The sequence below is a fragment of the Pelobates fuscus genome, chromosome 8 (genome assembly GCF_036172605.1).
Source record: "Pelobates fuscus isolate aPelFus1 chromosome 8, aPelFus1.pri, whole genome shotgun sequence".
NCBI lineage: Eukaryota > Metazoa > Chordata > Amphibia > Anura > Pelobatidae > Pelobates > Pelobates fuscus.
The window spans coordinates 71,560,583-71,576,557 of NC_086324.1; the positions used below are offsets into that span (position 1 = coordinate 71,560,583).

A 15,975-nucleotide genomic window follows, 5' to 3' on the forward strand; every position below is an offset into this window, starting at 1 on the left:
TACCGACTAAGATTGGGCGGTGTGTGGAAGTCGTTGACTGTTGTCAACATAAGATGCTAAAATATTTATTCATAACAATAATTAATACATGCATGCAGACAGACACCAGTTCTAGAAAATGATTTAATTCTCACCTTGTTCAGTGTTTTTGTTTCACCACAATTGATTCCTCCAATGAAGACCATTTTGGGCATCACTGGCCTAGGAAAGTCCAAGACAAAGTCCTGTCTCATCAACCAAATAGCTCCGTGGCTTAAAATCTCCTCCAATATAACCTCCTTTTTTAAAAACTTTGAGGCCAACTCTTGGTAGGGAACATATACATCATTACAAAATATACTCATGACCAGCTCAAACAAAATGTTTTTCACCCGTTCTGTGAAGGTCATATGGTCTGTCAAGCCGGTGGACATTTGTGGGACATAAGATAAAGGTAGTGGGCACTTAGAGGCTTTTGTATCTAAATTGCAAGGAATCCCATGCATGAAGTAGATAGAAGGTACAGTGAGGTGCTCGGCAAGTATCTGACCACATGGCAGCATTGGATCTGTAAAGATAGCATCAAATGAGCTCTCTTCCAAGAATTGTATTAAGTGACTATTGTTCAACATGTGAATGCAAGTGTCCATCATAAGCTCTGCTCCTTCTTTCAGATTTTCACGTATTTTTTGCAATTTCTGGAGGAGAGGCCTTGGGGTAAAAATCTCAAAAGTGAAGGAGGAGATGTGTTTTTTCATTTGTGCTTGAGAGATGGATACTGGATAGACCTTGAGGTGGTAGCTTGGAGAGCTGCTCACATGTATAGTACTTTCTGGAGCGATTACAACAACATGGTGCCCCTGCTGATGCAGTAAATCCAGAACATCCCGCATACTCAGCCAATGACTGCCATCAATTGGTACCACAAGAAGCTTCCCAGCCTCCACCAAAGTCAAATGGTGAAAAGGAGTGAGAAGCACAGCTATAGCACTAATACAGAGAGAGGCACAGCGGCAATTCATGGTCTCTTGTAGCATAAAATCATCAGTCAAATGACTTTCCACATCTGTACTTTAGCTTGTTATACAATAATTGAGAAATAGATTGGACATTGAGCAGTTCCTTCGCAGCAGCATTGCAAAACTCAATGTTCAGAGCCAAGGAGTACAATGCACTCACTTTATCTCATGATATAACGGATTTGATGTGTAAACAAAAATCACTTTAGTGAGAGCAACCAAGATGCCAGGTAGGCAGCTAGACTACTCAGTTATCTATAACTATTTTGTCCCTATGCCGCAATCACAATTGTGAAGAATTTATCTCTTCTCCTACATTGATAGCAGCTAACCTATGGCTGCTATCATTTTATAAAGCAGTTTTACTGATCCTTTTGTGAGAGCAACTGTCGCATGTGAATAAACTACACTAATCAGCCACAACATTAAAACCAGCGACAAGTGAATAACATTAATTATTATTGTTACAAACCCACCTGTGAAGAGGTGGGTTATATTAGACAGCTCGAGAACAGTCGGTTCTTCAGTTTCATATATTGGAAGCAGGAAAAATAGGTAAGCGAAAATATCTGAGTGACTTTGACAAGGGACAAATAGTGGTGGCTAGGTCAGAGCATCTCCAAAAATGTCAAGAAAGGACATACAGTGAAACAACGTCATGGTCATAAGCTCCCAATACTCATTGATGCAAGTATAGAGCAGAGGCTAGCAAATCTGGTCCGATCACACAGAGATTCTGTAGCTCAAATTGCTGAAAAACGTCATGCTGGCCATGATAGAAATGTGTCAGAACACACAGTGCATTGCAGTTTGCTACGTAAGGGGCTGCATAGTCGCAGACCCCTGTCCACTGCCGAAAGCACCTTCAATGGGGATGGAGCAATGAAAGAAGGTTGCCTGGTCTGATAATTCATGCTTTCATTTAGATCAGGTGGATGGTGGGGTGTGTGTGCATCAGGGCCGTCCTTAAGTGTTTGCGAGCTGTGCGGCCGCACAGAGCAGGGGGAAAGAGAGAGCCTTGATTAGCCTTGACCCTCCTCTTTATCAGCTAGGGGGGCTACCTGCTGCTGACATTTGTTGGCAAATTGAAAAGGTGTTTTTTTGCATAATGTTAATGTATTATATATTTGCAATATATGAGGTGTTCATTTTTGTCAGGTTTATTCTTTAATATTCATTGGTATGCAGCTAATCTGTAGTTTATATCAAATAAAAAAGCTACATATCCAATGATTTTTTTGACAGCTACAAGAACCTTGGTTTAAAGGAACATTCCACATACAGAAATCACTGCTGCTTGCTCTATGTGTGAACAGTGTGTCCTCTTTGTTTCATTTTATAATAGTGACAATGCATAACTGATCACTGATTCACCTCCCTGGCTGTAAATAAGGGAGCTAAACTCAAGGGCAGGAGCTTGTGCTAAGTGCATTCATCTAAAAGACTAAAAGGGTCCCATGCTCCATTATTAACAAGTAGACGTCTGAGTAAAAAAAAGTTAGTTGACTTGGGTTTCATCCCTGTGATGTTTCGGTTCAAATTTTGTCCATGCAATTTTTTCCGGGGAACCAATTCCGACGAACCGTACAGCTGTGATACAGGTAGCTCCGCTACAATGGGTTTTGTCCATTGTCTGTGTCGTTTAATTTTTAATTTGTAATTTGTAATTTTGGAGTTTTTCGATTTTGGACCAATCTACTGGAGTTCATTTGAAACCAAGGGCAAACGTATACTGGCATGGCTTTACCACAGTGCTTCTCTACGAAAAACTAAGAACACATGCAGAAAGTGAGAAACTAAATAGCTTGCCCTTTGGAATATCCAAAATAGTTTTTGCTCACTTGTGGCATTACAGATTTACATATCAGTATGATCTCACCCCCAAGGGCAGTCAGAATCTGAAATGCAGGCAAGTTCTTTCTGCACAAAATAAAGCAACCCTGGCCAATCGTTTCAGTGTGATTTGTGCATCATCAGCAAGGTGTAGCTGTTATCTAGGCACAGTGAGAGCAACACTCAAGATGTGTCATGGCTGTAAAAGCGTTATGATGAGATATAGTCCACAACATATGGAGAGCTGAGAGTTGCCCACACGTGTTGTAGTTTAACGGTGCCAGAAGTTGAGAGGTGATGCAGTAGTTTAAGAGTGTCTGCAATGATCGCTGCCAAAACCAGGCTCACATCTGCCAGTGAATACTTGCTTTACCATTATTTCCAGGGGTTAAAAGGATATGTAAATAAGACAAAAGTGTCAGTGTAACAGCTTCTTCTTTTTAGATATACAGGGTTTACTTTTGCAGCACCAAGTAGATAACATGAAGGAGCAATGTTCAGTTACATGATCCTTCCTCAGACTCTAGTGCCTAGGTAAGAATACAAGACAACAAAGGAATTTGGGATACGGCTGTAAATCTAGAACAAACAAAACGCATACATAGTGTAATACAATTTAAAAAAACAAAGTTGTATAAATGTAATGCACTCACAAGATTACGTGAAAATAGCGCTCTAGGGTGCCTCCCCCGATAGCAGTGGGGGGCCAAGTGATCCCTTCTGTTGTTCACTGATGGATACAAAATGCAGGACTCCAGTGATGGTGAAAAAATGGCAGCTTTATTGATAAGGTGAAAAAAATTCCACCAAATAATATAAAATAAGATATAAAATGCCAATAGGTCCTACGCGTTTCGTTCACTATATGTGAACTTCCTCAGGGACCTTAGAATAAAATGATAAGCACAAAACAATGACAAACTTGAAAGGCAGCCTAGTGCCTAAGTAACCTTATGTGACCAAAATGTTGTACAGTAATGTCTAAAGAGAAGAAGCTGTGATGGAGTTGTTGTCTTATTTGTATTATTGAGGAACTTGCCATGGATCTCCTGTTCCCAGGCACCAGAGATTCCAACCATCTATATCAAAGCAGGCCTGTCCATTTCCACATAATTTAAAAGGATATATAGTTCAGCAGTAGCCCCATTCATCAGATAATGCATGATCAAACATGTATGTGAATTGGACACAGACTTCTTTGTCATTGTGCCTAGCATTTAATGTCTTATAACTGCAGCAATGTGCCACTCAGTTCACGCTCATTAGAAGATAAAAAATGTGTGTCTTACCAACAAATTAGTTTCCTTCTGAATAGTGAGAAACCATGACTTCTGGAAAATAGGATAAGGTCTCTCCAAGCAAGGCTATTCCATGCATCCACTACCCTCTCAGTAGAGTATTACTTCCTGACATTCTTTTTAAACCTTTGCCCCTTTAATTTAAGACTATGTCCTCTTGTTGTGGTTGTTTTTCTTCTTAAAATTTAGTCTCCTCCTTTACTGTGTTGATACCCTTTATGTATTTAAATGTTTCTATCATATCCCCCCTGTCTCGTCTTTCCTCCAAGCTATACATGTTAAGTTCCTTTAACCTTTCCTGGTAAGTTTTTAACCTTTCCTCGTAAGTTTTATCCTGCAATCCATGAACTAATTTTGTAGCCCTTCTCTGAACTCTCTCCAAAGTATCAATATCTAGACATGTGCAATTCGTTTCGGTCCGAATATGAATTCGGACAAATTTCGGACAATTCGGACATTCGGGTACTTCCGAATGTCCGAATTGCCGAAGTGCTGAGGTCCCGAAGTTCAGAAATTACCGAATTTCCGAAGTGTCGAAGTTCCGAAGTGCTGAAGTTCCGAAGATCCAAAGTGGCAAAGTGCCGAAGTTCCAAAGCACAGTATTGCCTAAGTACTAGACATGTGAAATTCGTTTCGGTCCGAATATGAATTCGGACAAATTTCGGACAATTCGGACATTCGGGTACTTCCGAATGTCCGAATTGCTGAAGTGCCGAATTGCCGAGGTCCCGAAGTTCCGAAATTACCGAATTTCCGAAGTGTCAAAGTGCCGAAGTTCCAAAGCACAGTATTGCCTAAGTACTAATATACTTACCCAGTGAAAGAAGAAGAATGTTACATTGTAAACAATTTTAAATAAAAAGTATACATACATAACCAGGATTCAGCTGTAAGCATTTGCAACACTTACAACAATCAAGTAACATACATTCATATACAATGTAAGTTACTTGGTCAGTCAATGTAATGACAGGAATGAATAAGTAGATAACTCCCTAATTCCCAAGGTATTAGGGAGCTATCTACTAAAAGGCTGAAAGACCTAAATTGGTCTTTCAGCCAAATTTACCAATACTAAGTAAATATTACTTAGTATTAGTAAATTATGCCCCTACTCGCTATACCGTGAGTAGGGGCATGCTCACTGTAAAAAAAATAAATAATTAAGGTCCCCCTGCCTGAGCGGCGGGTGGGGGGACATATTGTCCTCCCCAAGGGCCCCCACCCCTGAGCGGTGGGTGGGGGCCCTAAATCAGAATAAGGGGGGACACCTAATGTCCTCCCCCCTGGCCCCCACCCCTGAGCGGTGGGTGGGGGCGGCCCTAATGTAAAATAATGGAGGGGGACCTATTGTCCTCCACCCGGGCCCCCACCCCTGAGCGGTGGGTGGGGGCCCTAAATTATAATAAGGGGGGGGACCTAATGTCCTCCCCCCTGGCCCCCATCCCTGATCGGTGGGTGGGGGCCCTTAATTATAATAAGGTAGGAACCTAATGTCCTCCCCCATGGCCCCCACCCCTCCGCGGTGGGTGCCCTACAGTAAAATAAGGGGGGGGACCTAATGTCCTCCCCCCTGGCCCCCACCCCTGAGCGGTGGGTGGGGGCTCTAAATACTAATAAGGGAAGGACCTAATGTCCTCCCCCCTGGCCCCCACCCCTGAGTGGTGGGTGGGGGCCCTACAGTAAAATAAGGGGGGGGACCTAATGTCCTCCCCCTGGCCCCCACCCCTGAGCGGTGGGTGGGGGCCCTAAATTATAATAAGGGGGGGGACCTAATGTCCTCCCCCCTGGCCCCCACCCCTGAGCGGTGGGTGGGGGCCCTTAATTATAATAAGGTAGGAACCTAATGTCCTCCCCCATGGCCCCCACCCCTCCGCGGTGGGTGCCCTACAGTAAAATAAGGGGGGGGACCTAATGTCCTCCCCACTGGCCCCCACCCCTGAGCGGTGGGTGGGGGCCCTAAATACTAATAAGGGAAGGACCTAATGTCCTCCCCCCTGGCCCCCACCCCTGAGTGGTGGGTGGGGGCCCTACAGTAAAATAAGGGGGGGGACCTAATGTCCTCCCCCTGGCCCCCACCCCTGAGCGGTGGGTGGGGGCCCTAAATTATAATAAGGGGGGGACCTAATGTCCTCCCCCCTGGCCCCCACCCCTGAGCGGTGGGTGGGGGCCCTTAATTATAATAAGGTAGGAACCTAATGTCCTCCCCCATGGCCCCCACCCCTCTGCGGTGGGTGGGTGCCCTACAGTAAAATAAGGGGGGGACCTAATGTCCTCCCCCCTGGCCCCCACCCCTGAGCGGTGGGTGGGGGCCCTAAATACTAATAAGGGAAGGACCTAATGTCCTTGTCACGTCTAAACATTTGTTATGAAGGAACACAACTGCAGATTTCTTATAGTTTGAATATTTATTATAAAAAGTAAAAGGTATTGACTTTAAGTCCAATTACAGGTACTGTAGCTTTAATTAGTAAACGATAACTGAAGTCCACAATTACAGGCACTGTAGCTTTAAGTAGTAAACGATAACTGAAGTCCACAATTATAGGCACTGTAGCTTTAAGTAGTAAACGATAACTGAAGTCCACAATTACAGGCACTGTAGCTTTAAGTAGTAAACGATAACTGAAGTCCACAATTACAGGCACTGTAGCTTTAAGTAGTAAACGATAACTGAAGTCCACAATTATAGGCACTGTAGCTTTAAGTAGTAAACGATAACTGAAGTCCACAATTACAGGCACTGTAGCTTTAAGTAGTAAACGATAACTGAAGTCCACAATTACAGGCACTGTAGCTTTAAGTAGTAAATGTTAACTGAAGTCCACAATTATAGGCACTGTAGCTTTAAGTAGTAAACGGTAGTAATTAGCAGACACTGAATCAGAAAGAGTCTTTTAGTAGTATTAATGAATTAGGTGATAAGAAGTTACAATAGCTGTTCCATAGACTTTAACTGAAGCAAGACAGATGCAGCTAACTGAGATAAAGTATTGTGGTGGAATCTCGGTAAAAATAAATTTAGTAGGCCGAGATTACCACGTGGCATGTGTACGTGCATATGCTGACGTATCGATCAGTTGGTTGCACGAGGCAAGATACGATCAGTAGTGTACGGAGCATGTGCAAGAATACAGGATATAGTATTCCCCCTCCTCCATTGTGCTGGACAAGCCATGCGGTCAAACAGGAAGTTAATTCTTATTTGTATTGATTGGTTAAGAGAATGTGCGGGTGGAGCTTAATATGGGAGGAGTTATATGCCTATATAAGGAGCCTGCACTATTGTCCGGGGCTCAGAATTTGCTGTATTTTGGTGACGCTAGTCCCTCTGAGTCCCGATCGGTGATCCAATAAAGAATCTCTTCCTTCCTGAAGAAACCTGTGTCCATCTCTCTGTGCTTGGCTTCCGTCAGTTTCTCCGGTATCATTTGGTGCATTGGCCGGGAAGCTCATCGTTCAACGGTAGCTGAGAGGCAGAGGCGTGAGACGGTCTATCTTTGCCCACGTTCTCTACGGCTGCACCCCTGAACTTCTGCGTGGACCTCCCTTCGTCTCGGCGCCACTGGTCTGTTGTCCAGGAGATCATCGGCCTCTACGTGAGAAGTGCTGGGGTGTCCCCGTCGATGAGTGTGAACTCAGGTTCAGGAACGAGGAGGTAAGACAACTGCTGTTTTAGACGGCAGGACCCGCTAGGGGTATACCGATTGTGCGGTAGGCCCAAAGGGGTTTTTGAATCTGTATCTGCCCCCTCTGTCGGAGGGAAGGAGCGAAGGCGCACCGCTCGATCGAACGCTCTTTAGTCAGACCGTTTGATTTGGTTAGTCAGGCAGGGCGCTCTGGTGTAAAATAAGCCCTAGCCGGACACCGGTGTCTTGTCTAGACTAGCGTTCTAGGGTGTACATTTTGTTCGCTAGGTCGGAGGGACCGGGAGACTAAGCGGCGTCTGTGTAAATTCGGTTCGCTAGTTCTCATCCTATCTGGGCTAAGTGGGAAGGCGTGTAAATTTGGAACCCACTAGACTTTTGATAGTACGACTAAGAGGCGTCTGTGTAAATTCGGTCCTCTAGCTCGTTGTATAGTGCGACTAAGAGGCGTCTGTGTAAATTCGGTCCTCTAGCTCGCTATATATGTGGTGATTGGGCAGTGTGGCTAACCAAAACGTATGTAGATTGTTTTTAGGTAGTCCATTCAAGGTACTGGCCAATAGTTTAGTTGGGAATTGTAAATGTGTTAACGATTGTTTTAGTAAAGTGTATATCTTGTTAGATAGCGCGAGCTCAGCCGTCTAGCGAGAGTGTTAATAGTGTGTTGCTGTATTATAGTGCACGGTACCATAACCCTGTATATTTACTGACATTGTATAATAAGTACTAATCATTGTCGTCCATTGCATGTTTAACACCATAACCACTAATAATTGTATTGTGACCTTAACTTGTGCTTTGACCTATGCTAACCGTACTGTAACCGCTATTTGTAAAAGACGATGTTACTGGGGTGTGTTATAGACGGGTAATTCGTATATAGAGAATTATAGCGTGGGTGACTGTATAGTTACGCCAGAGGGCATAATATTGATTATATAGTGACTGGTGTAGCAGCTGTGTGTGTACGGGAATTCCCTGAGTGTTTATTGTGTTATTGTGTACGTTTCACTTGGTAACCGTACCACGTGGTGCTGTTGCCAGAGGAAACGGGTGTGACTGTTGAATAAGTACGCGTGTATAGTAATCGTTGTCGACGACGTTCCATTGTTAAAAATGGGTGCGTCGCAGTCAACGATTCCGGATCCCTTAGGATGTATGGTTAAGAATTTTAAAAAGGGATTCAAAACCTGTGATTTTGGGGTTAAGATGTCTTCTGTGCGTTTAGTTACTTTGTGCACTAGGGAGTGGCCTACTTTGGTTGCGGCATGGCCGCCACGTGGCAGTTTGGATCTAACTCTGGTACAGCGCTTACACGTGGCTGTATCAGGTAGGCCTGAACTTTACGGCCAGTTTCCTTATATTGACTGTTGGAGACAGGCCGTAAATGACTCGCCAAAATGGCTCCAGACATGCCACGAGGAGCAGTGTCGCCTCATGGTAGCTAGGACTTGTTCGTCCACTAGGACTGGTGTTAGGCCCATTTTGGACACGCCCCCTGAGTCCGAGATCCCTTTGCCGCCCCCTTACTTTCCGTTAAGAGGAAGTGACGCAAACGCAGGAAGTCCTGCACCCCTCCCCTCATTACCCTCATCCACTTCCGCTTCCTCCTCCAGTACAGGATCCACCCCCCCTCATACTAAATCTCCCCTTCCGGAACCAGAACCCACCCCCATTAGAAACGAATATCCTGATTTGGCGCCACTTCAGACTTCCGGTCAAGCTTCATCTAGCTCGGCCCGAAGTGTTCTATTCACTACCTTTTCCCAAAACCAACCTCCCACATCCCCATACCCTGTCTCTCCCCGACCGGAAACCATGACTGACGCTTCCCTACGTAGCCCCATCCAAACCCGACAGTTGACTGGTGCCCAACAATTAAAGCACTATCAGATGCCTCTTCGCTTAAATCCCGGGTCAGCTTATATCGATGCCGCAGGTCAAATGGCACACGCTGACCCAGTCTTCGTATATGTCCCATTTACCACTACCGACCTTTTAAACTGGAAGACCCATAATTCCTCGTATACTGAGAAACCACAAGCCATGACTGATCTGTTCACCTCAATAGTACAGACGCATAATCCGACATGGGCTGATTGCCAGCAGTTACTAATGACTTTATTTAACAATGAGGAAAGGACAAGAATAAATCAAGCAGCCATTAAAGCATTAGAAGATAGAGCCCGTGCTTTGAACCAAGCTAATCCAGCAGCATGGGCCGCAACACACTATCCCAATACCGATCCCGATTGGAACGTAAATGGTGCTGATATGGTTCAACTCAGAGCCTATAGAGACGCTATAATTGCTGGCATGAAAGCAGGAGGAAAGAAAGCCATTAACATGTCGAAGACAGTTGAGGTGATTCAGAAAAGCGATGAAGCGCCCAGTGTCTTTTATGACCGATTATTGGAGGCATACCGCTTGTATACCCCCTTTAATCCGGAAGACGCAGACAATTCCCGAATGGTTAACTCCGCCTTTGTCAGCCAAGCATACGGAGATATTAAGCGCAAGCTACAAAAGTTAGAAGGGTTTGCAGGTATGTCCATCACCCAACTAATGGAGGTAGCAAATAAGGTCTATATGAACAGGGATACAGAAAATAAGAAAGAGGAAGAGCGTAAGATGCGTAAAAAGGCTGATATGCTAGCGGTAGCGATCGCAGGCGTAGATAGACGGGGCCCAGATAGAGGCGATAGTAGATGGAATGAGGAACCTCTAGGTAAAAATCAGTGCGCTTACTGTAGGGAAGAAGGGCATTGGAGAAATGAGTGTCCGCGAAGAGAACAGTCTGAGAGAGACAGACCTAGGACAGGTTATGGAAATTTTAGAGGCAGAGCGAGAGGTAGAGGAGGCCCCGGAGGGAGTAATGGTTATAGAGGGAGTAATGGGAACAGAGGAAGTGTTAGGGAAGATAGATATATTCCAGCAGCGCAAAGGTCCCGCGATAGAGAAGGTAGGGACTTCGTAGGATTGGCTGACACGGTCATGGAGGACTATTGATACCGACCGGGCTCCATCCCCCTTGGTCGAGCGGAGCCTATGGTCGATGTATCAATAGGGGGGAAAAGGAGTGCGTTCATGATCGACACTGGTGCCGAACATTCAGTGGTGACTAATCTAGTTGCTCCTCCATCTGGAAGGACTATTACTGTGATAGGAGCAACTGGAAGAAGTGCTGAAAGACCGGTTCTTAAAAGTCGACTCTGTACATTGGGAGGCCACGTAGTAAAACACCAATTCCTTTATATGCCTGAATGTCCAGTCCAACTGCTGGGACGTGATATGCTATCAAAATTACAAGCGCAGATTACGTTCCTACCAAATGGAACAACATCTTTAAAGTTTAATGGACCTTCAGGTATTATGACTTTATCCGTACCAAAGGAAGAAGAGTGGCGACTTTATACAGTGTTGACTAGCCAAAACCCTAGGAGTGATGAGACATTGTTTAACATACCAGGAGTTTGGGCAGAGAACAACCCACCAGGACTGGCCCGCAATATTCCACCTATAAAAATTGAACTGAAACTTGGGGTTTATCCAGTAAGCCTAAGACAATACCACATCCCACAGAAGGCTAAGAAGAACATCCAATCCTATCTGGATAAGTTCATACGGTATGGTATCCTAAAATTCTGTACTTCCCCCTGGAACACCCCATTGCTGCCTGTTCAAAAGCCCGGTACAGATGAGTATCGACCTGTACAGGACTTAAGAGCAGTCAATGATGCGGTTGTTAGTATACATCCAGTTGTACCCAATCCATATAACCTGCTTGCTTTAATTCCGGGCGGGGCTACTTACTTCACAGTCTTAGATCTCAAAGATGCCTTCTTTTGCCTCCGAATTGCCGCAGAAAGTCAATGTATTTTCGCTTTTCAATGGGAGAACGCTGTAACGGGCTCAAAACGCCAAATGACTTGGACAAGACTGCCCCAAGGGTTTAAAAATTCACCTACCCTATTTGGCTCAGCCTTAAGTCAAGATCTACTGGATTTCGAGTCCATCCCAGGAGAGTGTGTATTGTTACAATATGTAGATGACTTGTTGATAGCAGCAGTTACAAAAGAAATCTGTCAGCAAGCAACGCACGATCTACTACATATTCTCTGGAAGGCAGGATACAAGGTGTCTAGAAAGAAGGCTCAGTTGTGTTTGCCAACTGTCAAGTATCTGGGATTCCATATCTCTGAAGGTCAAAGGATTATGGGGCCAGAGAGAAAAGAAGCTGTCTGCCAAATACCAATACCCAAGAATAGAAGACAAGTGCGAGAATTCTTGGGGGCAGCGGGCTTCTGTAGGATATGGATTCCCAGCTATGCGATACTAGCAAAACCTCTGTACGCAGCCATCAAAGGTACAGAGCACGACCCCTTCTTATGGACCCAAGAACAGCAAACGGCATTTGAAGATGTGAAGAAGGCTTTGATGAGTGCCCCAGCATTAGGTCTACCTGATCACACACGACCATTCTACTTATATGTACACGAGCAAAGAAGAATGGCTGTGGGAGTATTGACACAGTACTTGGGATCATGGCAAAGACCTGTTGCCTACATGTCTAAGCAACTGGATGCAGTGGCCAGCGGACTTCCACCTTGTCTAAGAGCCGTAGCTGCAGCCGCCCTGCTAGTAGCTGAAGCCGATAAACTCACTCTGGGTCAAGAACTTTATGTACGAGTTCCACATGCAGTACAGACGTTGTTGGATTACAAAGGAAATCATTGGTTTAGTAACAGCCGTATGACCAAGTATCAAGCAATGTTGTGTGAAAACCCAAGAGTGCATTTAGAGACTGTAAACACCTTAAATCCAGCTACCCTTTTGCCACAACCTACTGAAAGTCAACATGATTGTTTGGAAGTAATGGATGAAGTATTTTCAAGTAGACCAGATCTTCGTGATTTTCCCATCCAGAACCCCGATGTTCAATATTACACCGACGGTAGTAGTTATGTGAAAGAAGGGATCCGCTATGCAGGATATGCAGTAACAACACTAGACAAGGTGATAGAAGCCCGGCCACTGGCGAAAGGAACATCAGCACAAAAGGCAGAATTAATAGCACTAACACGAGCGTTACAATTGGCTGAAGGTTTAAGAGTAAATATCTATACGGACTCTAAGTATGCGTTCTTAACCACTCATGCCCACGGAGCTCTGTATAAAGAAAGAGGACTACTGAATTCAGAAGGCAAAGAAATCAAGTACGCAGCTGAAATCCTACAACTATTGGAAGCAGTGTGGGAGCCGAAAGAAGTCGGTATTATACATTGTCGAGCGCATCTGAGAGGAGATGGTGATGTAACTAAGGGAAATCGGATGGCAGATAGTGCAGCTAAGCGTGCTGCTGAATCAGGAAGACAGGAGTATGTGGGGCATATAGCTGCTCTAATACCAACTCCACTGTCCCAATGGACTCCAGTTTATACAACTCAAGAAGAGGAGTGGTTAAAGACTGAACCGGGAAAGTATTTGGAGAACAAGTGGTATCAGCTAGAAGATGGAAGAATAGTCATACCAGCATCACTAGCGGTAGAAATTGTCCAAAATTATCACAATGGGACACATTCTGGGAGAGACAGTACTGAAGAATCTCTCAGAAAACATTTCTACATACCAAGATTGTCCAACTTGACTCAGGCCATTGTACGCAGATGTGTAACGTGTGCTAAGAATAATGCAAGACAAGGACCAGTAAAGCCACCAGGAGTCCAGTTTATGGGGGGACTCCCCATGTCCGATCTACAAATAGACTTTACAGTGATGCCTAAATCGGGTGGACATCGTTACCTGCTGGTAATTGTGTGCACCTATTCAGGCTGGGTAGAAGCATGTCCTACTCGTACAGAGAAAGCAGGAGAAGTTGTAAGATTCCTGCTACGAGAAATAATACCCCGATATGGACTACCCTGTTCTATAGGATCGGACAATGGTCCAGCTTTTGTTCACCAGTGCCTACAACAACTGACTCATATGCTTGGTATAAAGTGGAGGCTTCATACTGCATATAGACCCCAGAGTTCTGGTAAGGTAGAGAGAATGAATAGAACTATAAAGAACCAGTTGGCTAAAATGTGTCAGGAAACCCAACTTAAGTGGAACGTTCTCTTACCTATAGCCCTATTGCGAATCCGCAGTACCCCTACCAGAAGGATGGGCCTCTCTCCTTTTGAAATTATGTATGGGCGACCACCTCCCGTACTTGGTAACTTAAGGGGGGATTTGAGTCAGTTGGGAGAAGGAATTACCCGGCAGCAGGTTGTAGAGTTGGGTAAGACTATGGAGGAGGTACAGAAATGGGTACAAGATAGATTACCTGTGAATATTTATCCCCCTGTTCATAATTATCATCCAGGAGACCAAGTGTGGATTAAAGAGTGGAATAATGTACCGTTAGGGCCCAAGTGGAGAGGTCCTTATGTTGTTCTTTTGTCTACCCCTACAGCGATAAAAGTAGCAGAAGTGACTCCGTGGATACATCACTCCAGGGTTAAACCAGCAGCAGTCGATTCTTGGCAAGTTACAGCAGATCCAGAGAATCCCTGCAAGATCCGGTTGAAACGCACTACTCAGTCGGAGTAACGAGGAATTATTGTGGATTACAAATTTTATTGTTACAGGTGTAAGTGAGAAGGCCATAATAAAGCCTGTCCTCTTACCATCACATAGTGTATAAGCCAGGAAAGTCCCGAAGGGACACCTGTGAAGACGAGCAGAACTCCATTCCCTGCAGCCCTCACATCCTGGAAGCTGAGGTTCCATCGCACGGACGAAGACTGAGGATGACGGCGAAAGATGTGCTTTTGATTGTGTTTATTTACATGTGTTTTTATATTCAGGAAGGTAGAGGTACCGACACTCCTAGCTGTGAGGTATGCATTAAGACTACGAGAACAGGTAACCATATTTCCCAAACCCTAATTTGGCATTCACAATACGAATGTAAAGGAGATGTATCAAGATGTAGATACTTAAATATAGACTATAGTGTATGCCATTTAGGAGTAGGAGAACCTAAGTGCTTCAGTCCGGAGTATCAGCCTCGTACAATTTGGTTGACTCTCAGGAATGGAGATCCTCAGGGGACCCTAATTAATAAGACGGTGTTAGAATCCGTATATTCTTCGGGTGTTCTGCTATTTGATGCATGTAAGGCGATATCAAGTGGTAGAAAGCCGTGGAATGTATGTGGGGATCTTAGATGGGAGAGGACGTATGGATCTAACGATAAATATATTTGTCCCAGTAGTAAAAATAAATATGTGAGTCCTAGATGCCCAAATAAAGACTATAACTTCTGTCCATATTGGTCTTGTGTGGGGTGGGCGACTTGGGGACAGACAGTAGACAAAGACATGATAGTGACTAAGTTGCCGACTAGCCCTTATTGTAAGTCTATGGAATGCAACCCAGTCCATATACTTATTAATAACCCCGACAAGTTCCTAGATAAGTATGGCAATTTATTTGGGTTTCAGATATACGGGACGGGTTTAGATCCTGGGACATTATTGTTTATAGGGATAGAGACTGATACGGTATCCTCCCAGACTCATCAAGTATACCACTCCTTTTATGAAGAGATGAGTATAGATAATAAGATCCCCCATAGCGCTAAGAACCTGTTCATTGACCTAGCTGAAAGTATTGCCGGTAGTCTTAATGTTACCAACTGCTATGTGTGTGGAGGTACTAACATGGGAGACCAATGGCCTTGGGAAGCAAAGGAGGTAATGTCCGGTTCTGAGGCAGTTGACCAACTAATATCTGCACCAGCCGATTATCATTTGAGTGTTAGAGGTAAATCTGAGTGGAGATTAAAGACCTCCATCATAGGTTATGTTTGCATAGCAAGGAAAGGAATAATGTATAATACTTCTGTAGGAGAATTAACTTGTCTAGGGCAAAAAGCTTATGATGATGATACAAAGAATACAACTTGGTGGTCGGCTTCAAATGTCTCAGAACCATCTAACCCGTTTGCTAGATATGCCAATTTAAAGGATGTGTGGTTTGATCTATCCACCACATCTACCTGGAGAGCCCCAGCAAATTTGTACTGGATCTGTGGTAAGAAAGCCTATTCGGAGCTGCCACAGGACTGGGAAGGGGCATGTGTGTTGGGTATGCTCAAACCATCCTTCTTCTTGTTACCGATTGAAACAGGTGAGACTTTAGGTGTTAAAG

At 44.4% G+C, this 15,975-nt stretch overlaps 1 protein-coding gene across 5 annotated transcripts in view; it reads right to left on the reverse strand.

The window, feature by feature from the left end:
- LOC134571597 (UDP-glucuronosyltransferase 1A1-like) overlaps positions 1-15,975 on the reverse strand; it is an 84,576-nt gene that overhangs the window by 49,948 nt on the left and 18,653 nt on the right. Inside the window, exon 1 of one of the 5 annotated variants that reach the window (XM_063430028.1) lies at positions 358-1,051. The exons of 3 other annotated variants lie outside the window; for them this stretch is intronic. In XM_063430028.1, coding sequence (XP_063286098.1) covers positions 358-1,016 — 659 coding nt within the window. In that variant the 5' untranslated portion in view covers positions 1,017-1,051. Of the gene's footprint in view, positions 1-134; positions 1,052-15,975 lie in introns of those variants that run through there. One more of the 5 variants, XM_063430023.1, reaches the window with a different exon arrangement.